At 44.8% G+C, this 22,708-nt stretch overlaps 2 protein-coding genes across 2 annotated transcripts in view; one reads left to right on the top strand and one right to left on the bottom strand.

The window, feature by feature from the left end:
- DOCK2 (dedicator of cytokinesis 2) overlaps positions 1–22,708 on the top strand; it is a 459,258-nt gene that overhangs the window by 226,427 nt on the left and 210,123 nt on the right. The window lies entirely within an intron of this gene.
- INSYN2B (inhibitory synaptic factor family member 2B) lies at positions 211–22,223 on the bottom strand. The gene is made up of 3 exons (XM_065905445.1): positions 20,884–22,223; positions 19,680–19,754; positions 211–397 (listed from the first exon to the last, which is right to left on the bottom strand). Exons 1-3 carry the CDS (start codon positions 22,221–22,223, stop codon positions 211–213), a joined length of 1,602 nt encoding a protein of 533 aa, XP_065761517.1.

Genomic DNA, 22,708 nt, shown 5'->3' with positions numbered 1-22,708 from the left:
CTAACTCGGGTCCATGAAATCCTCAGCCAGCAGGGCGCGCACTCAGGTGAGACTGTGATCAGGTGTCCGGCAGCAGTTAACCATCCAGAAGTCATTCTGGTTTTGCAGGTGGAGTGGCTGGTAGCCTGGGGCTTTCGCTAGGAAGTAGAGAAAGCCTGAGGGCAGTGGTTCCCCACCTTGGGGAGGGCAGAGGGGATGGTGCCCAGGAGCTCAGATCCACCAGAAGCACTTCTTCTTCACCTTCTTGGTTTTCCGCCTTAAGTCCTGTTTCTCGGGAACTGGAGGCTCTGCTGGAGACTTTGGTGGGGGAGAGGCCTCCTCAGCTGGCTCCGCTTCCTCCAGACTCTCTAGAACTTCGTGGAACCTGCCTTCTTGCTGCCGGAAATCATATTCTACACTGAAAAACACGGAGAGAAAGGAAGGAAAGTAAATTCAAATCGGCACATGCTGATTGGACGTCACCAAGTGTCCAACAGACAGAGAAGAGCCTGGGCTTTGGGATCAAGTCCCAGATGCTGAGGTGCCTGCTGGCTGTGCGGCCTGGGGAAACTGTGCAGTCTCTCTGAGTCTCCAGTTTCTCACTGATGGAACTGGCATCTGTAATACCTTCCCCTTAGGGATGTTTCTAAGTTTAAATGAAGCACATAACATGGCAGCCTAGTAGTAGATGGCCAGTTAAAATTGTTCCAACCTCTCTCTCACATTTATTTAATGCTCCTGATTGTTCATTAGTTTTACATACATTTTATGCATAAAACTGCCTCATAATACAATATTTAAGTAATACAGAGAAATATGTGATAAAACTGACAACTCAGTTTCCTTGTCCATAAAAAGGATCTAATGATGGCCCCCGTCTCAAAGGCTTTTTTTTGGAATTAACATGTATATAGTGAGGGACAGAGAAGCCTTGTGTGCTGCAGTCCGTGGGGTCACAAAGGGTCGGACATGGCTTGGTGACTGAACAACAACAAATCTATATTAATCGAGTGAGAGAGTATAAAGGAAGAAACTAGAGCAGCGCCTGGCAGATAGAGAGCCACCTTGGGGTGTCCAGTGACAAGGTGCTATTCGGGGTTTGTTTGTCACATGTGACAACCGTGATGTGCCTTTTCAGCAGCACCGACTTTGATCCTGGGTCTCTGGGAGGTGATGTGGGCATAGCAGACCAGCTCAGTGTCTATTTAACAACAGCCCCTTTCCAGCCCTTGCTGGGCAGGAGGCTTTATCCAGTCATGACGCTTCACAAACCATACAGGCTTTTTCCTCTTCCGGGTGAGACATTTCCTTTTCTTCCTTGCTAAACAAGAATGCACCATCTCTGTGACTCTGCATTTCCCCACCTCCCACACTCCCACGCCGGTTGCTCATCTTTGGGCCCTCTGAGAGTTCTAGTGTGAAACCAGGTAACAAACACAGCTACAAGCTTAAGAGCCTTCTCACAAGCATTCTGGCTCTGGCAGCTCCTCTGTAGGTAAGTCTTCTAGACAGTTAAGGGCAGAGGCAGCCCATACACTGTCTGCAGAGATGTCTGTAGGAGTCAGTCTTTGTGGCCCAGCTCTCCAGGCTCTGAGAAGGCTGAGCCAGGCTTATAAGACAGGCTGATCATCCCTGATGCCCACAGGCCTGATTCCCAGGCCCTCAAAGGTCAGGGGGAGCCTGAGCACCCACCCAAGCCAGAGCTTTGGCTCTTCAGCCTCCGACTCTCTCAGCCCCTGAGGACTCTGGTCCCCAGTGGTGTCGTATTTACCTCGCAGACCTGTGTACAGATGAGACAATGGAGTCTGTACATTAATCACTCCAACATATACGCATAAGGTAACTGAAACAGAAGTGGAGATCAAGAGATGCCCATTAAAGGAGAATATTTAAATATGTCTGTATTAAGGAATAATATGAAGTAAGCATAAGTGTAAGGCTCCCCAAGGCTCATTGTTAAGAAGCAAAGCCAAGAGCAAGATATAATATATTAATAGTAATAACATTAATGGTGATAATAATAACAGCAATAGGGGCTTAACAACCATGCTTACGGACCATCAGGGATGGGTTTCTGATTATTTCTGTATATTTGATAAGCTTCCTCCAGATTTTCTTCTCTTCGACTTACATTCTTTCACTTTCTGTGCCTCCCTGGTCTCCTCTATAGGGACATCCTCTTGGGTGTGTGGTTTATATAATGGATGTGTAATGCAGGCTGTGTTTTTCTAAGCAAAGCTCCATGACTGACTGATTAACTGTGAAATCGTGGCAAAGTCATTTCTCATGTTCAAGCCAAAGTCTCCTCAACTGAAGAGTAAGCATGGTACTACTCATGGGGTCTCAGTGATGTATAAACAATAGAATACGTATACAACACTCATTTCAGAGATAGATACCAACAAACATCAAATGATATTCAGCTAGTCTTTCAACAAACATTTATTGAGTATCTCCCATGCACCAGGCCCTCGGTTAGGTACCAGAAGTGGAGTATTAAACAGACAGGCAGACAGGCATTATCCCTGGCCTCCTCACACTGGTAACTAGTAACTCTGTGTCCTTAGTAAATGCTAGCCAATATCAAGAGCTATTAGAGGTCGTCTAACCAAAGCTCAGAATTTTGCCAGATCAGTGAAGAGAAGTATCCACAGACACACGCTAAGGCTCCCACTTCCAGGATGTACTACCCAGCATGCACCCCTGTCGCTCCTGAAGCTGGACTGGGTTTCTGTCACCACTACCCACAGCTCCCTCTCCCCAGTTGAAATTTAAGGAGATGGGGTCAGAGGCTGGGGAAGCATTGTCTCTGGCAACCTCTTATTGCTTTAAGGAAGGAATCTAAAACAATTAACCCTGATTCTTACCCTCTCTTGTATTAATTCACATGCAGAGAACATCCACATTCGTAGTTCTCCTGACTACTGAAATAACCCTGCCTCTTTCACCAAGGCAAAAAATTACCTTCATTCTAGAGCATGGGATAGAGCCAAAAAAAGTAGGCACCCTCTGCTCATTCTAGGAATTTCCTCAGCTTTTAGAGATAGGAAATTCCATCCACCCATTCATCTTACCATCAATCATCCATCCATCTGTGCATCAAACCATTCCTCTATCCATCCCGTCAGCCAGCCATCTAACCATCCATTTATTCATCAACCATCCATTCATCCGTACAGTCATCTCTTCATTCATCTGGCCACCACCCATCCGTTCTTCCATCTATCCATGCATTCAGCCATCCATCCTGTTTTAGGACTGACACTTTGCCTAGTTATAGGGACACGACAATGAGATGGAGAGATGTAGGTGCTGCTTTTGTGGATGTAGCTTCCCAGTGTATGATACAGATGATTGAACTAACAATTGCTTTAAAATCTGTCTTTTATATATCTCAACAACCGCTATTCTCCAGCTCTTCATCCATATATCTCTACCATATTATATGAACATACATACAAACCAGCTTCCTTCTTCTCCTTATGTGTGACATTTCTCTGACTTCTTAATTCAAGTAACAAATAGCCAAAACAAAGCACCTGAGTGTGTCACGACTCATAACAGTGTCCTAATACTGATTAGAAAAAAGCACTGCTCTGGGTATGTTCACGTGTGTATAGACCTGGCAGGCCTAGAGACAGGAGAGCCAGGGGATGGAATGTGACATCTGTCTCAGCTCACACGGCAAAGCGCAGCACACTGGAGCGCTCAGAGACGGGGCTCGTGCGTGCAGTTCTCCCGGATTTGAACCGAGGCAGGGCCACTTACTGGCTGGGTGACCTTGGGCAAATTGCTTTTCTTTCTAAGACCCAAATGAAGAGAGAGGTTCTGAAGTGACCTTACCAGCTAGTTGCACAGAGGGGACAATAACAGGGGGAGTGTCCTCATGGAGAATGGGGTCTCTGCCCACTGCACCAAGTCTTCTGTCTTCCTGTCTCAGGGAGTGAATGCCTCACCTCCTCACTCATGCCTTGGGCCTTCAGTAATTGTATACCTTGCCAGAAGCATCAGTCCTCACCCCCTCCCCCCATGTACATTCCGGGAAGAATACACTCTTTATATTTCTATGGAAACACCACAGGATTCCATTATAATCACTGGGACTTAGGGAGCTCCGCGGACTGCCCCCACTGGTCTTGACAATTCAAAGGGGATTGAAAGTGACTTTCTTTTCAAGGCCAGGCAAATAACAGAGTATAGAGAAGCATGTGTCCTTTGGAAAGAAATTGATTAATGTTTTTTAGGCCAGAGTAATTTATTAACATAAAGGAAAATTGTCACTTTTTTTCTTACCCATCCTTTTGACAAACTACTGTTTAGTTTAGAAGGGAGGAGAAGGAATACATTTTATTTTGATTGCAGCTGCCTTATAAATGGGCAGGGGCAGTGCCCTCTCTCATGTCTTTCATTTTGAGGCTGGGTAGAGAAGAGGAGATCCCCCTCAACTTCCTACCTGGCTAACCCACACCATATTCAACAACCTCTTGAAAGAGGGATTAAAATGCTTGCTTGAAAGAATGCAAGCAAACTTTTAGCAGAGTATTGTTTGCAGATTCTGGGGAATGACTGCCAAGATAGAACACCAGTGACTTTTCCAACCTCTCCCTACCCCCCTCCCTTATCATCTTCTCCATCCACAGGAAGTGCAGGGTGCTTAGTTTGTAGAGAACTCTGACTCACAGTGGTCGGGGGCGGGGCGTGGGTAGCAGATGGTGGTCAAGAAATTGTGACAATATAAGACTCAGGCCCAGAACCATTGAGGTAGTTTGGAGCTTTCCAAGTCTATAACGTTGGCCCTCTAAGGACATGTGGAGTGCCTGAGCCCTGTCCAGGGCTGCCCAGCTCCATGTCTGCGCAGTCTTAGAGCCATTCCCAGACAAGAGGTCTGTGTGTGGTGCCACTTTGCATTTAGAAAGTGAGATGTGTGTAAACCAAGAATGCAAGCAAGCTTGAAGTTTTCCATCTTGAGGGCACCTCACTAATCTAGCTGACAGATCAATGCTTCAGCCATCATGCTAGGTGGAAAGCTGGAGAATGTTTTTCTAGGTAATTGGAAGTAGCAAGAGGCCTAAGTCATGGCTTGTCTGGAAGAAAAACTAGTGAGAAGGAAAGAGTAGGTAAATGTGTAAATGCATAAAGCAAACAAGAGTCAGATTCTGGATATAGCATCTTGGCTGGGCAAAGAGAAGTTGGGTGAGACACAAGAAGATAAAAGTTTGGATAGAAATAAACAATAGAAACCTCTTACTTTTATATAGCACTTTCAAACTGCAAACACACCAGGTCTGTATTTTCATTTTATCTTCATGATAGTTCAGGAATCTAGGAATGTTGTTTTCCCTGTGTGAGTTGGTGAAGGGAGTCACATCATGACTTATGATCAGAATCTCAGCTTGCTTTCCTGACCCCTAGTCCTCTCCTTCCTAAAAAGAGATCAGGTGTTTTAGCCCATGGCCTAGCTGTTACCAGGGTCTACACTAAGAAGAAAATAATGTAACTAGAGAGTATAACTAGAAAACCCCAATCACAGAAAACTAATCAAATTGATCACAGCTTTGTCTGACTCAATGAAACTATGAGCCATGCCGTGTAGGGCCACCCAAGACAGATGGGTCATGGTGGAGAGTTCTGACAAAACGTGATCCACTAAAGAAGGGAATTGCAAGCCACGTCAGTATTCTTGCTTTGAGACCCTCATGAACAGTATGAAAAGGCAAAAAGATAGGACACTGAAAGATGAAATCCCCAGGTCGGTAGGTGCTCAATATGCTACTGGAGAAGAGTGGAGAGATAATTCCAGAAAGAATGAAGAGACGAAGCCAAAGAGACAACACACAGTTGTGGATGTGACTGATGATGGAAGTCCGATGCTGTAAAGAACAACACTGCATTGGAACCTGGAATGTTAGATCCATGAATGAAGGTAAATTGGAAGTCAAACAGGAGATGGCAAGAGTGAACATTGACATTTTAAGAATGAGTGAACTAAGATGGACTGGAATGGGCGAATTTAACTCAGATGACCATTATATCTACTACTGTGGGCAAGAATCCCTTAGAAGAAATGGAGTAGCCATCATAGTCAACAAAAAAGTCCAAAATGCAGTACTTGGGTAAATCTCAAAAATGACAGAATGATCTCTGTTCATTTCCAAGGCAAACCATTCAGTATCACAGTAATCCAAGTCTATGCCCCAGCCAGTAACGCTGAAGAAGCTGAAGTTGAACAGTTCTATGTAGACCTACAAGACTTTCTAGAACTAACACTCCAAAAGATGTCCTTTTCATCATAAGGGACTGGAATGCAAAAGTAGGAAGTCAAGAGATACCTGGAGTAAAGGCAAATTTGGCTTTGGAGTACAAAATGAAGCAGGGCAAAGGCTAACAGAGTTTTGCCCAGAGAATGCACTGGTCAGAGCAAACACTGTCTTCCAACAACACAAGAGAAGACTCTATACATGGACATCACTAGATGGTCAATACTGAAATCAGATTGATTGTATTCTTTACAACCAAAGATGGAGAAGCTCTATACAGTCAGCAAAAACAAAACCAGGAGTTGACTGTGGCTCACATCATGAACTCCTTGTTGCCAAATTCAGACTTCGATTGAAGAAAGTAGGGAAACCACTAGACCATTCAGGTATGACCTAAATCAAATCCCTTTTGATTATACAGTGGAAGTGACAAATAGATTCAAGGGACTAGATTTGATAGACAGAGTACCTGAAGAACCATGGATGGAGATTCGTGACATTGTACAGGAGGCAGTGATCAAGACCATCTCCAAGAAAAAGAAACACAAAAAGACAAAATGGTTGTCTGAGGAGAGAAAAGAAGAGAAACTAAAGGCAACGGAGAAAAGAAAAGATATAGCCATCTGAATGCAGAGTTCCAAAGAATAGTAAGGAGAGATAAGAAAGCCTTCTGCAGTGATAAATGCACTGAGGAAAACAATAGAATGGGAAAGACTAGAGAGCTCTTCAAAAAAATTAGAGATACCAAAGGAACATTTCATGCAAAGATGGGTGCAACAAAGGACAGAAATGGTATGGACCTAACAGAAGCAGAAGGTATTAAGAAGAAGTGGCAAGAACACACAGAAGAACTATACAAAAGAGATCTTCATGACCCAGATAATCATGGTGGTGTGATCACTCACCTAGAGCCAGACATCCTAGAATGCAAGGTCACATGGGCTTTAGGAAGCATCACTACGAACAAAGCTAGTGGAGGCAATGGAATTCCAGTTGAGATATTTCAAATCCTAAAAGATGATGCTGTGAAAGTGCTGCACTCAGCGAATTTGAAAAACTCAGCAGTGGCCACAGGACTGAAAAAGATCCATTTTCATTCCAATTCCAAAGAAGGGCAATGACAAAGAATGTTCAAACTATCGCACAATTGCACTCATTTCACATACTAGTAAAGTAATGTTCAAATTTCTCCAAGCCAGGCTTTAAAAGTACATGAATCGTGAACTTCCAGGTGTTCAAGTTAGATTTAGAAAAGGCAGAGGGACCAAAGATCAAACTGCCAACATCTGTTGGATCATAGCAAGATAATTACAGAGAAACATCTACTTCTCCTTTATTGATTGTTCCAAAGCCTTTGACTCTGTAGATTACAACAAACTTTGGAAAATTCTTCAAGAGATGGGAATTCCAAACCACCTTACCTCCTCCTGAGAAATCTATATGCAGGTCAAGAAGCAACAGTTAGAACCGGACATAGAACAACAGACTGGTTCCAAATTGGGAAAGGAGTACGTCAAGGCTGTATGTTGTCACCCTGCTTATTTAGCTCGTATGCAGAGTACGTCATGTGAAATGCCGGGCTGGATGAAGCACAAGCTGGAATCAAGATTCCTGGGAGAAATATCAATAACCTCAGATATGCAGGTGATACCATCCTTATGGAAGAAAGTGAAGGGGAACTAAAGAGCCTCTTGATGAAAGTGAAAGAGGAGAGTGAAAAAGCTGGCTTAAAACTCAACATTCAGAAAACAAAGATCGTGGCATCTGGTCCCATCACTTCATGGCAAATAGATGGGGAAACAGTAGAAACAGTGACAGACTTTATTTTCTTGGGCTCTAAAAAATCACTGCAGATGATGGCTGTAGCCATGAAATTAAAAGACACTTGCTCCTTGGAAGAAAAGCTATGACCAACCTAGCATATTTAAAAGCAGAGACATTACTTTACCAACAAAGTCCTGTCTAGTCAAAGCTATAGTTTTCCAGTAGCCATGTATGGATGTGAGAGTTGTACTATAATGAAAGCTGAGTGCTGAAGAATTGATGCTTTTGAACTGTGGTGTTGGAGAAGACTCTTGAGAGTCCCTTGGACTGCAAGGAGATTCAACTAGTCTATCCTAAAGGAGATCAGTCCTGAATATTCATTGGAAGCACTGATGTTGAAGCTGAAACTCCAGTACTTTGGCCACCTGATGCAAAGAACTGACTCATTGGAAAAGACCCTGATGCTGGGAAAGATTGAAGGCAGGAGGAGAAGGGGACAACAGAGGATGAGATGGTTGGGTGGCATCTCCGACTTGATGGACACGAGTTTGAGTAGGCTCTGGGAGTTGGTGATGGACCGGGAAGCCTGGCGTGCTGCAGTCCATGGAGTCACAAAGAGTTGGACACAGCTGAACAACTGAACTGAACCTGGGTCGTGTTAGGTGAGGACACATGGTAATTTAAATGAAGAAGAGGTTGGATATAAAGAAGAAAAAGGACTATCTTTTATGGAATGAACTCTATTCCATACATCATACTACAAGTTTAGTAATTCTCATGCCTCATGTGATTCTCATAGACCCATGAGATAAGCATTATCTTCATTTTACAAATGAGGAAACTGAGGCAAGAGGAGGTTAAATATTCTGCCAAGGGCACATACTAGTAAGTGACAGAGCAAGGATTTGAGCCTCGACTATCTGGCTCCAAAGCTTGTGCACTAAGACACACAGCGCTGAAAGAACAGTACTATTCAATACGTGTGAGATCCCGGTCACCAAGTGAGTGTGAGATGGGATGGTGACCCCAGCCCAGTGCACGTAAATGACCTCACATCTCCCTGCAGCACAAGACTCAATGTGGGCTGGGCCACTGAAGGACCCTTCATGATCCAGTTGACCAGCCCACCCTGCCATAGTATTTCCCGATTGCAAGGATGCTCTGACAGGGAGACTGTGTACTTGGAGAAGGTAGGCACCCCGTAGGAGGCTGCATACTCAAGGTAGTGTCTGTGCTCCGCTGTGTCGGGTCTGACTGTAGACTGCTGAGCTCTACAGTAGCCCTGTGGTCATCCTTCTCAGCAGGTGGGTCTTGCTCTTTTATCTAGAGACATGGTGATGAACCATAAATCCACACACTTCAAGCAAGTTGGCTGAGAAACTAATGATCCATGGCATCTCCCTGAAGACAAAACCACTTGCAAGTCTCTCTCTATCTCTTCATCTCTGTTGGAGTGTTTCTGTGGCTTCTCTCACCACAGAACCCAGGTGCACCACAGATTTATTGACCTCCTGCAACTTTCTTTTTAAAAGAATTAGCTGTAAGAATCAATGGGTTCTTGGGTGGTTGGGTTCCTGTCCACTTGGATAAATCACACCACTTTGGAAAGTGTCTCTGGGGATGAATCACAGTCCAGGAAAGTAGAAACTTCAGTTAGCTTTTTTTTTTTTAATTTTCCCCAGCCTGGAAGGAATATTGTTCCTAAAACTTCCTCCTAATGACCAGTGTGCTCATTATTTATAGGATACAATTTTAAGCTTCACAGATCACAGCCATTTCAAGCCGGCAAGCACACCCCTTCTCCTTGGGCATCTGTGCTGAGAAGTCCCTGGAGAATTGCAGGTTCTCTTCTTGGTGCATAAATAAGCAGGGCCATACTGCAGAAATCTCCCTGCTGATCACCATCTGTGGGAGAGGTCTGCACTCTGGGTGCCGTGGCTCTCTGTTGAGAATGTCTTCACATTAAGTCCTCAGAAAGAGAAGGCCATCTCAGAGAACTGTAATACAAATACTCACTGCTGGTGCAAGGTCAGAAGGTAAGAGGGGAAGGGATAGGAATGCCTTCTGAAAAAGGGACTGGTTTAAGCCCTAGATCTGGTGGACCCTGGACAAATCACATGGCCTGCCCAAGTCTCCATTTCCTCATCCATAAAATGGGAATAATAACCAGACCCATATTTAAGGGTTCTTGAGAGTCTGAAAAGTAATGATACATGTACACTGTTTAGTAAAATGCCTGGCACAGTGCCTGGATCAACAAATAGTAATGATTGTAGCATTAACTTGACAGAGAAATAAAGATTGGGTCATTCTGTGGTCAACTGTGACCCACACGCCAGCAGCTATCCATTTGTTATTCCTGTGAAATTCTCAGCTTGCTTGATGTTATGTTTATGGCATGTTTCAGTCTGTTTAGCTATTAATACATTAAAATAGGTTTCATTTTTATTGCAGACAAATTGCTGATGCTATAAATCCTCTTCTTTCCCCTTCCATTCGAGGGAAAAGAAGAAAGGGGTAAAACATACCAAGAGAAATGGGGGCTAATGGCAAATGTCTGGGGGACCAAGCTGTCAAGGCTCAGAGAAGTTTCCACTATATCCCCCAAACTTTTTGCCTGTTTTCAAAAGAGACAGCTTGAGCTATGTTTGGTGGCAGTTGTTTGAAGGGTGCTGTAAAGTGCCGCCATTAACATTCGTGTTCCTGCATTTGAATTGAACACTGATCAGTCCATACTGCAATGACACGACAGCAGCAAAGGCGTCTGTGATTACGAGAAAGAACACACATTACTATGCTGTGTGCTTTGTAATTACTTTTCACTGCAGACCTCACTGCTGGCCAGACAGAGGACTGCGACTGCAAGACAAGGCCCTCACAGTTCCCGTGGCTCCATGCTGGGAGAGCGTCTTAAACAAATTTACAGACCTAGGTATATTGCATTTCTAGTGAAATGCCTTTTTCTCTGGTTAGGTGATAGCTTTAAGTGGCAGGCAAGGCCAAGGCCCAGTGGCCAAACTACTTAACCATCAAAGGAAACTCAAGAAGGTTCTTGGCACCTCTGACTGCATGACCCCAGGTGACTCATGTAGGTCTCCAGAGCCTCTTTCCTTAGTTGGATGAAGGCTTGGCTGGCCTTTCTCCTACAGGGCACACAGCTGTATGGCTTTGCCCTGTGTTCCAGAGAGACTCCTTATGATAAATTCTGAATGTCAAAACAGTGAGGGGGTGCAAGAACCAGGATGGTGGCCACCGGGGACAAAGGGAGGTGTTGGCGGCAAAGCTTCTTTTGTATCTCCCTAACTTCTGCCTAGCTCGGAGGATTGTAGCAGTGGAGGAGTCAGTAATGATAAAAAAAAAAAAATTAAAAAAAAAAAAAAAAAGGCAGCCTATGGTCTGTAGAGTTTGAGGAAATGAGAGGATGCTTCACACACATGCCCTGGGTCAGGAGCCTGCATGACTACCCCTCCCTGAAGCGGGGTAAGTGGGGCTGGACGGCATTCTGCACGCCCGCCCTGGCGGGTGTTTGTGATCGCTCTTCCAGGACACCCCAGGGGGCAGTTCCTAGCATGCAGGCTTCTGGCCTGGGAACAGAGTTGGGCTCTAATTGGCCTGCACCTTAATTGGAGGAGGAAAGTAAGCAGGGATTACCATTCTGTTCCTGCTCTCAGATGAGGCCTGAGGAGCTGGGAGGTGTGGGAGGAAGGAGAGACTACAAATTAACCCCCTAAATAATGCAAGATGAGAGCCTGGCCCCGACACGGACCAGCAGAAGCGTGTTTTCTCTTCTCACTGCAAAGAGGAGGCATCAGAAGACACACTCTGTGAGCAAGCCGCTCTCCCTGTCCCTTCCCTCCAGCCTCACCTGCGCCCTTTAGTTCCGTCTGTTCATGACCACTAACCCTGTAACTGAAGCCAAGCAGAAAGGTAAAGCATCTCTCCAATGATGCATTTAAAACAAAAGCTAGTTTCTGGGCTAGTTCATCAGCAAGAGCTTTCTATGTCACAACCGTTTCTAGGAAATCGACTGCCACCTCCTCCTTTCAAGACTCTGACTTTACCTAGTTGAATGTTTCTCGAACTTCTTCGGAATCAGACTTTCCCAGGAGGCTGGCTATACCTACAGATTCCCATCCTCCTCCCCACCTCTCTGAGCCAGCAGGTTTGGGGCTTGAAGGCCAGCAACCAGTATTCACAGGTACTTAGGAGGCCGCTGCAGATGGCCTGCTATCACCCTTCGAGAACACCATTTAGATCCTGCATCATAAACACAAACCCTAACTTTGCACTTGGCCGAGGGGAACTCAGCCGTACAACGTCCCACTGAGCCCTGATACCCTGCAAGCAGGCCTGGCCTCTGGAGACAGCATGCCGTGGAATCTGGCCAACAGGCAGAGAGGACTAAGTTCCAACCTTGATATCGCCAGTTACTAGTTTCAAAGTGCCTCTCTCACCCTCAGTCTCCACTGTCTAACATGAATAACGTGCCAGTCCCTGAGCCTCAGTTACCTCACCTGTAAAATGGGAGTGTTTTTATCTATCTCATCAGGTTGTTGGGATCAGATATGAAAACAAAATGCATTTACAATGACTAGTAATTGGTGCATGTGTGCATGCTAAGCCACTTCAGTCGTGTCTGACATTTTGCAACCCTATGGACTGTAGTCCACCAGGCTCCTCTGTCCTTGGGATTCTCCAGGCAAGAATACTGGAGTGGGTTGCCATGCCCTCCTCCAGGAAATCTTCCTGACCCAGGGATCGAACCCACATCTCTTGTGTCTTCTGTATTGGCAGGCAGATTCTTTACCACTAGTGCCACTGGCAAACCCCAGTAAATGGCAGCTCTCATTTCTTTTCCCTTATTTTCATCCCAACAGATCCTTGTCTTCCCTTAGCTGTCAGAGTTGTAAAAATCATCAAAGTCAAATAAACCAACCTCCAATTAGATGTGAGTAGTTTATCAATTATGAGGATTTAATCCAGGTGCATTCATTTCCTACTGCTGCTAAAATGAGTTACCACAAGTTTAGTGGGTTTAAAAAAACACAAATTTTACTCTTAGAGAGCCAGAGGTCAGAAGTCCTCCAGAACTGTAAATGAAGGTGTCAGCAGAGCTGTGTTCCTTCCGGCATTTCCAGGAGAGAATGCATCCCTTGCCTTTTCCAGCCTGTAGAGGCTGCCCGCCTGCTTTAACCTGTGGCCGCGCCACTCCCACCTCTGCTTCTGCGGACACACCTTCCCTGACTCTGCCTCTCCTGCCCTCATCTCTCCCTTGTAAGGGTCCATGAGATTACATTAGGCTCACCTGGACCCTCCAGGCTACTCATCCTGTCCTCTAAGATCCTTAATCACACCTGCATTTTCCCTCTTACCAGGTGAGGTGATATATTCACGGGGTCCAAGAGTTAGAATGTGGACATCTCATGTGGACATTATTCTACCTACCACACTGGGTTTTGATGTTTTACTAAGAGGACCTGCAGACCTACTGCCTGAGCTCCCTCTTCCAAAGAGATCACTGGTGTAGTTCAGATACTGTAGAAGGGAGATGGGATAGCCTGGATGGATTTTTCAGTTTTCCACAAATCAGAGTTTGCTTTCCGACCATAGTCAGTACAGAAGTACTGGGCAAGAGTGTTGCAAGTCCATGATCAACAAGGATCTCAATGTCTTGTGAATTGCATCAAGTTCTGTGAGTCATCACAGGAAGACTTGATTAGGTTCCATCTTGTAGTGTTCCAGGTATTTGAAAACTGGCAATCCATGTACTACATTCAGTTATTGTTGATTCACTTCCAAAAGATCTACTGAAGACCTGCTGCACAGAAGCCTTCCTTCCCTAATAAGATTATTCGATTAGTTAAGACCTTCTGTTTCCCCACCTAAGAGTAGGGACACACAGAAGTTGTCACACTGATTTGACTTTGGTTGTTGTTTGGTCGCTCAGTCGTGTCCAACTCTTTGTGACCCCATGGACAGTAGCCCTCCAAGCTCCTCTGTCCATGGAATTCTCTAGGCAAGAATACTGGAGTGAGTTGCCGTTTCCTCCTCCAGGGGATCTTCCTGACCCAGGGATTGAACCTGAGTGTCTCATATCTCCTGCACTGGCAGGCGGACTCTTTACCTCTAGTGCCACCTGGGAAGCCCACCTTGACTTTCAGTTCAGTTCAGTCGCTCAGTCGTGTCTGACTCTCTGCAACCCCATGAATCGCAGCACGCCAGGCCTGCCTGTCCATCACCAGCTCCCGGAGTTTACTCAGACTCCTGCCCATTGAGTTTGTGATGCCATCCAGCCATCTCATCCTCTGTCGTCCCCTTCTCCTTCTGCCCCCAATCCCCCCCAGCATCAGGGTCTTTTCCATTGAGTCAACTCTTCCCACGAGGTGGCCAAAGTACTGGAGTTTCAGCTTCAGCATCAGTCCTTCCAATGAACACCCAGGACTGATCTCCTTTAGGATGGACTGGTTGAATCTCCTTGCAGTCCAAGGGACTCTCAAGAGTCTTCTCCAACACCACAGTTCAAAAGCATCAATTCTTCGTGCTCAGCTTTCTTCACAGTCCAACTCTCACATCCATACATGACCACTGGAAAAACCATAACCTTGACCAGAACAGACCTTTGTTGGCAAAGTAATGTTTCTGCTTTTTAATATGCTATCTAGGTTGGTCATAACTTTCCTTCCAAGGAGTAAGCGTCTTTTAATTTCATGGCTGCAGTCACCACCTGCAGTGATTTTGGAGCCCAAAAAGGTAAAGTCTGACACTGTTTCCACTGTCTCCCCATCTATTTCCCATGAGGTGATGGGACCAGATGCCATGATCTTAGTTTTCTGAATGTTAAACTTTAAGCCAACTTTTTCACTCTCCTCCTTCACTTTGATCAAGAGTCTTTTTAGTTCCTCTTCACTCTCTGCCCTATGACTTTAGGACCATCTAAATAGCTGTCTCCAGCCTGCCACTGCTTTTCATCCTCCACCCCACCCCAGTCAGTGTAGCTCTTCCCTTCTTTGAGGGTTCCACTGGTCACTAACTATGTATTAGACACTGGCCATGACTTTGAGATACCGGTCTTCTGCTGAAGGAAAGAAACTCATAAACCCTGTGTTGCAACATCATAAGAGAAATGGTATAGCAGAGGAATGTGTGTGCCAAGGGGGCTCTTTCTTGGGAAGGAGTGAAAGGGTATTCAGAGGAACTGACTTTTAAACTGCAAGACTACAAGTTTTCCAGATGAAGCAGGGCAGAAAAGGCATTCTGGGAAATGAAGAAACTTATGTATGATAGAACACCCAGTATTTGAAGCCAGCTGAGTAGTTCACTGTGGCTGGGAATAGATAGGAGACCCAGCAGTTAAGAAGGTTAGTGTCGCATTCAAAGGGTCTTGAAAAATTAGCTAAAGGAAACAACAGGAAGTGGGACAAAATTGTTTAACAGGGGAGTGACATGATCAGATTCTACTTTTCAGTAAGCTAGCAACCTGTGTGAAGAATTACTTGGGACAGACTGAAAGGGATCTATGGCAAAAAGGCCAGTTAGCATTTAAGTGATGAGGGTCTTTATGGACCAGAGATGAAGGGAATGAAGCTAAGGGGCTGGATATAGCAGGTAGAATCAGTAGCCAGTTTGATGCGTGTTGTAAAGGAGAAGAATGAGACAGCGTGGACCACAGTTTCTTTATGAAATCATGGTCAGCAGTGCTGAACAAATAAGAAATGTAGGAAGAGAATTTTGTGGAGGAAAATATGAAATGTATTTTGGTATGTGGTGAACTTGATAATTTGAGGTACATTTGAGATATCAAGATGGAAAGATTCATAGGTAGTATATATATATGTGTATATATATATAAAGAGAAAGAGAGCACTCAGAAAAGATAGAGGAAGGTGATGTCACTGATATTAAAATCTATGAGTGCCGTTGAAGCCATGAACAGAGGCTGAGCACAAGAAGAGGAGACAGCCTGCCCAGGAAGACCCCTGAGCAAACAAGAGCTCTTCTGTCGTCTCCTCCTCTCTAGCACCTTTCACATCTTGTGTGGCCAGTCTGTCCCATTCAGAATGGTTTAGTTTGCTGCTTGCTCTTTATTTCCATTTCCTAAGAAACACACATGGATGATAGGAGAAATTTTTTCTTCCTGAGCAAAACTTCCAGTTCTTTTCCCTTAAAACATTTGAGGCATTTTAACTTAAACCAGGTAGACATTTTCCTGGGAGCTACATCCATAAAATAAATGCATGATCAATGTAGTCAAAGACCTCCAAAGAGGCTCCGTGATTATTTTCTGAGTGACTGTGAAGATAAAGTGCAGGGAGATGTGACTGGAGGAGTAAAAACTGGACTGAGAGAAGGAGGAGGGATGTGGCTTGGAGAGAGCTCACGACCTTGAGAAGAGGAAAGGAAGAGGATTCCTTAGGGCACTGTTTTCCCAAATTGCAATCACTGTTTATCACCTCCAAGGTTTTTGTGAAACTCCCCACACCACTTGCACAATTATGTACTTAATTTTTTCTCTTTAAATCAGTTCACTTTTTAGACTAAAAACCATGTATACAAAACAGGCAGTATATCTTTTGAAAGTGGAGACCCGCGTAACAGTGAACATATAGGAGGGTTAGTTTTGCAAGTTAAAAGCTTCCATAAAGAATTAGAAATGATTACATTCTGGTTGGGAAACTGTTGCTTGCCCATGGCTATGAACTTGAAACATGCTCCCTGTTAGCAAAGAACTGTGATAAGTAAGCGTTAGAAAGGTTTTGAAGACATTCTAGCACCAAACTCAGATTTTTCCCTCTAGGTAAATCGGAAGAATTGAAGTCAATTTGAAAAGAGAACAACCTTCTCACTAAGTAATTCCATGCTATTTAATTTTGAGTACCACAGAAGGATTCAGAAACCTTCTCGGTAACTTGTCCTAGGAGTAATGCTAAGGAGAGGTGAGGAGAGTGTTTGGGGTCTAAAATAGCCAGAAACCAGCTTGAGTCATAGAGCCAATTCCTACCCCCTTCCCTTGGGTCCCACAGCAGTCAGGGCTCCAAGGACTTTATTCTTCCTGGTGTATGAAGGTCCTGAGAGTCACACATGAGATCTCTGGGCATCTGTTTTAGTGCTGTTCTCCTTGGGAAGGGAGGATCTGTCACAGTGAACCTTAGAAAAAAGAAAGCCAATGAGGCTTTGAGGAGCAGTGGGCAGAAGACTCCTCTTGGAGCCGAGAGAATGATTCGGATGGAACCCTTGACCCCTCTTGTCTTGATGGAAGCAAGTAGCATAGCCATAGCCTTCAGCTGATGGAGCCACTTAGAAAACCTTATGGATTGCTAACTTAGCTACAACATCTCCAGGGAAGAAGACCCGGCAGGCAGTCCATGATCGCCCATGTGCTTTATGTACAGTGACGTGCATTGGGCATCCGTCCATCATCAGGGAGAGAGCCTGCAGCTGCACAGGGCCTGGGGATGAGTGTTTCACATTGCTTATTTATTAGTTTGCAAGCTCTGACTGTCCAGCACACAACACAGGGTTTGAAGTCATTTGAAATGTTAAAAAAGAAAAAAAAATGACAACTCTCATCTTCCCTCTGTTACTAAGACAGGGATGTTGTACTGATCTCTGCTTTCATCAGACTAATTGCCTCTTCCTTCACAATGGCTTAGATAGAACGATATAGATACTGTCTGGGAGAGCAGTCTGGCTTTGAATGGTAATGAGGGGTAGACACATGCAGTAGCTACTCTTCTTGGAAAACTGGAAAGGGATGTGTAGATGAAGGTTTGCTAACCCATTCAGGGGTGAATTTAGACTGTTTGCTTGGGACATTTGAAGTAAGTACTAGAAAAATGTAAATATTCTCATACTGGTTGGAAGGTTATAGTTTAGGCAAATATTACCACTTTTAATTCAACCTAGAACACCAGAATGTCAGAACCGAAAGGGACCATAAGAACCATCTAATCAAAGGCCTTCGTTTTTCAGATAAGGACGCTCAGATGCCAGAAGGGATTTGCCCAAGGGCAGGGCATGAAACTCACAGAAGATGGGAAAATAATCGTCTGTCCCTTTAACTTACAGAAGCTAAATAGAAACTCATCTTAAGATAGTAGGAAATATATCACTTGGCTGCTGGGAAAAGAGACTTTTCAAACTTTAAATGGAAGTTATTTAAAAATATTTTTTTGTTGTTGTTTAGGAGGAAAAGATTTTGTCCTCCCTGAATCTAGACGTTTAATGAGTATTGTCCTCCTAGTGATAGGAAATTTGCTTAAGATAGGGGATATTAAAAAAAAATAAAGAAGGAACAAAGGTAAGTAATTGATGAGACTCTTTAATTATTCTTTCTAATGCCCAAGCCTTTTCCAGAGCTCCCTTTTAAGAGGAGATATTTCACACTAAGGTAAAGGACATATTTTTGTGAGCAATCCTGAAGCTCCTGGTATTTGATGAAAACACTTTGTGGTCCTGTGACTTTTGGGTTTAAAGAATTGATAGTTCAGTGAGAAAATGTCCAAGACCTCAGCTGAGGTGGGAGCCCCTGACTTCCAGGTGCCCATCCCTTGCTAGGGTGAAATCTCAGGGTTCTACTGCAGAGAATGAGACATTACAAACACACACACACAGGCAACCCAGTCGGGCTTCAATGTGCTCAGACCCTCGCTGCCTTTCTCATCGAGAGAGAAAGGTAATAGAGAAAATCACACAGAATTAGAATCAAACAGAATTAGATGCCATCACCTGAATGACTGCTTTTGACCACTTTCCCACTGTGCCACTGAAAGTAGACTACCAGCTAAATGGGCATTGATCGTTCCAGTAATAACGGGAGTAAGCCCTTGGATTGGTACAGAAGTTGACTGTTACAAAAGGCATTCCCATGTGTCTCCTCATTTATTCCTAATGGCAACTCTCAAGAGGAATAATTGTCTCCACTCTGCAGATGAGGAGACTGAACCACACATGTTAGCAGATGTAGTTTTGGGGATTCTGACTCCTAGTTTAGGTCTCCTACCACTGTATGATGTTTCCCTTCTATTTCTTCTAAACATTCACTCTAATGCAGCAACCTTACCTCTTGCTGGAAACAGACAGTGTAGTTAGAACTGAATATACAGTGCTTATCACAGTTCTTGACATATTGTAAGTGGTTGGCATGTGGTAGTTACTGTGGAGGAATAGGATGTGTGGTACCACAATCAGGATCATAAATAGGGCTTGGTATCAGAAAGATATGGATCTGAGTCCTGAGTCTCTGAATATTTGATTTGAGATCCCCTTCAGCTCTTTGAAAATGCTATATGTGAGTGGGGCCAAATGACTAAACTTCCCTGAGGACATGAACACCTACTTCAAGAGGTATACTGTGAAATGAGATACAAATGGACATGCAGAGCTTAGCATGGTGCCTGTGCTTAGTATTCAGTGAGAGGAAGGGTGATGATCTCAAAAGGATTTGCTCATAGACCTTATTGTGAGGAAACAAAGCAATGCCTTCTTTGAAACCAGATGTTAACATTTCATAGTCAAACAACCTTGTTTTTTGTTTTTTGTTTTTTTTTGTCTCATGTATCCAAAGGCCCTCTATCTTTGCCCCTTTCTTGACTTTCTGCATCTAAGAGAGATTACAAGAGTGTTCCATGGACCCCGCAACTTCTGTGTGCTACAGAGCAGGTCTCAATTGTGGCCAGGTACCTGTATATGATGCATGCCGTGTTCTGGCAGGTACTGCAATTGTTGAGATCTTGGCCAGTTCGATAAAAGTTGCGCCTGCAAAATAGAGCATTTGCTAGATAAATCTATGGGCAAACGCCCCCTGGGATGCACACATTCTACAGACTCATTTCCTGCAGCACAGCATTGTCCTTCTCATGATTTCCAAAGTCTGAAGTTTCATGACCATTGCAAACAAAGAAACAAGAAATCCATATTAATAGGATCTCATGTTTCTAGAATACTTTATAGATGTTGAAGCACTTTGAGATTTGGATTTTCTTCATGCTGACAGTAATCCTCTGAGATGGGTCAGTTATTCTTACCCCAACATGATAAATGAGGAAACTGAAGGACTTTGCAAATGAGTAGAGGAAGATGATTAAAACTCCTGATCCCTTTAGGTCAGTACATTTCTCCCTGTCTCGTCACAGTGCTTCTCTCTTATAAGGCGATGTTGACTCTGATTCATAGCGGCAAATGCCAGTTAATTAATTCTTCCTTTTCCTACCCTTTTGTTGATTAGCTTTCACTATTCCTTTTTCTCAGTCTTTAGGGAACTCTGTTTCAAGGAAGAAGCATCCCACACCTAAACAAATAACTGCCTTCCTGTCCTCAGACGGATGCTGAGTCACCCAGGAAAGCATTTTGGAGCTTCTTTCTCATTGCGGAATTATGATCTCATTTCAGTCCCTACTTAGCTGGTCCATGATGGACTGGCTCAAGCCTTCAAAGTGGTTAGTGGAGGGCAAGGTCAACAGTAAGCTTAGTGGCTACCTCAAGTCCTCTGTGACAAGCACACAAATAGCTAAAATACCATGCAAATGTAGTAAATCCCTACAGGGATAGGGTTGGGGCAGACCCGCATACTGTCATTCTCCCCTATCATTTATTGACTGTACCCACATCTTAATAAAAAGTAACTTTTGACCCTGCTGTTTCATTGTCCCCCTTCTCCAGTCTATTGTCATTTGGAAATAAAAACCAGTCATCGGGGAAATCCACCAAAGCCTACAACCCAATGAAGCCCGGTCGGAACAAAGGGAGACCATTGCTTATAATTTGGGGAAATTATAGAATCTCAAACATTTTGGAGACATTTTACTAATGGAAGGCAAGGTTCTCTCTCTGCCCCTATCCTCCCAAATGACTTTACCCTGCCCCTGCTCCCCCAAATCCACCTTACCCTTCTGTGAGAGCTCGAGCTTTCTCCAAGTCTTGAATTACATTCAAAAGGACTTTAATTTTCTCTTGGTTTGAGTGCAGAGACTCCTCCACAGATTGCAGCCTGCCCTGGAGGTCACAGAGCTCTCCCTGTGCCAGGTGAATTGGGTTAATCCCACCAGTCACTCTCTGCTGCTTGGTCTCCCTTTTTGGGAGAGAGGAGGGGAGGTAACCGCTTCCTGGACAGTTCTGAAGCTCTGGGATGTCTGACTTGATGGGGTTCTTTGCCGTCTGCTCCTGGAACGCAGGGCCAGATTCTGACTCACTGTTAGTTTGGAGTGACTGCAGATCCTGGTAATTGTTACTGGATGAAGAACAGTCTGAAGCCCCCCCTGGTTGGGCTGGCTGACTGTGGGAGCCAGGAGGAGGGGAGCTGTGAGTCCGTGGATGTGAGGGAGCACACCTTTCCTTTGACCTAGATGACAGAGGGCCAAGGTCTTTGTCATCGGAGTTATCTTTGGGCAAAAACAGTTCGGGTTGCAGTTTCCCTGTGCCAGGCGTGTGATTGGCTCTCCTGGGGGCATTTAAGCAGGGGGGGGTTCTTTCTGAATCTGGTGGCAGCTCTCTTCTTCTGTCACCTGGATGCCGGTCAACCAAAGGGGGTATGGAGTTGCTAATCTCAGCAGACCCGTCTGGGCTCAAAGTAGACTCCCTTCCTCCCCAGGTAGGACTGTGGTAAATATCATCTGGGACCTGAATGGCAGCTGTTACTTTCTCCAAGGCTCTCCACGTCCCAGCTTCAAAGCATATGCTTACAGGCCCATTGCTTTGCACTTTGGACATTCTAGGGAGAAACGGGTGGGACACCTTGACCCTTCGAGGCCCATCCTCAAGATGCTGAGCTAGCCGTAAGTAGGCAAGGTCAGAGGACACAATGTCCTGCTCAGAGAGATTGCCGTTCACCTGGATGGCATCTTGGGATGCTGTTGGCATTTCCACCAGGGACTTGCTGGCTGTGAGTCTCTTCCTTTTAAAAACCGGGAAATGCTTCCTGAGACTGGGGGACGTTTGGATCGCGATGTTCCGAAAGCCCCCTGCCTTCTGGGACCTGGGAAAGGAGAGTGAGTAGGTGGGGAGGTGATGGTGCCTGGAGGCCTGAGTCTTGCCCATTACAGCTGGGTCCTCGGACGTCTGGACATCCACCTCAGCTAGGCCAGGTGGAGTCTTACTGGTGCCATCTTCCTTGAATCGGACCTGCTGAGATTTGCTCCTGCGGTGGTGAGGTTGCTTCACCAGCTCCACAGACTCTAGACTGTTACGTTTCAGAAGCACAGGCCTCACTTTCATACTTTGCTGGGCCATTGAGCCTCAGTTGAAAGGATTAGGACCATACACTTCTCCTGGGCACATTTCCTTAGGTCTTTGGAGCAGCATCTAATGACGGCATCTCAGACACAGAGATCTGCCTCTGAGTATGAGCAGCTCTGTTGGCCATTCCCAGCCAGTAGGTTTTACTTAAGGGGAGAGGACTCTCTGTAAGGCTTCCCCTGCAGTTAAAATATTATTCCATTGCAGTGGTAGTTACCACTTAGATAAACAAGGAGTTAGACTAATTATTAATCCTTTGATCTACCATGAGAGCTGGTGGGCTGTTTATCAAGGTAGGTTGGCAGGCAGTTCTGATCCTGGAAGAAGCTTGCGATCTTGAACAAAAAGACAACAAAAGTACCATTTAGAGGAGAGCGCCAGACTCCCAATGTGTGAATTCCAAAAGAAACCTGCTACGTCTGGAACATACGGCTTCCTTTCCGGGAGCATCGATTCCCAGTCTAAAACTACAGGAACCT

This window comes from Muntiacus reevesi, chromosome 14 (assembly GCF_963930625.1).
Source record: "Muntiacus reevesi chromosome 14, mMunRee1.1, whole genome shotgun sequence".
NCBI classification, from domain to species: domain Eukaryota; kingdom Metazoa; phylum Chordata; class Mammalia; order Artiodactyla; family Cervidae; genus Muntiacus; species Muntiacus reevesi.
This window is presented reverse-complemented; position numbering and strand designations above follow the sequence as displayed.

Bases quoted from the DNA above. Each gene is read 5' to 3' on its own strand.
- INSYN2B (XM_065905445.1), bottom strand. From the start codon at position 22,223: ATGGCCCAGCAAAGTATGAAAGTGAGGCCTGTGCTTCTGAAACGTAAC. The intron at 19,755-20,883 runs GTAAGGTGGATT...TCTATTTTGCAG, and splicing joins GCTCGAGCTCTCACAGAAGG to GCGCAACTTTTATCGAACTG. The intron at 398-19,679 runs GTACCTGGCCAC...CGTGTTTTTCAG, and splicing joins ACGGCATGCATCATATACAG to TGTAGAATATGATTTCCGGC.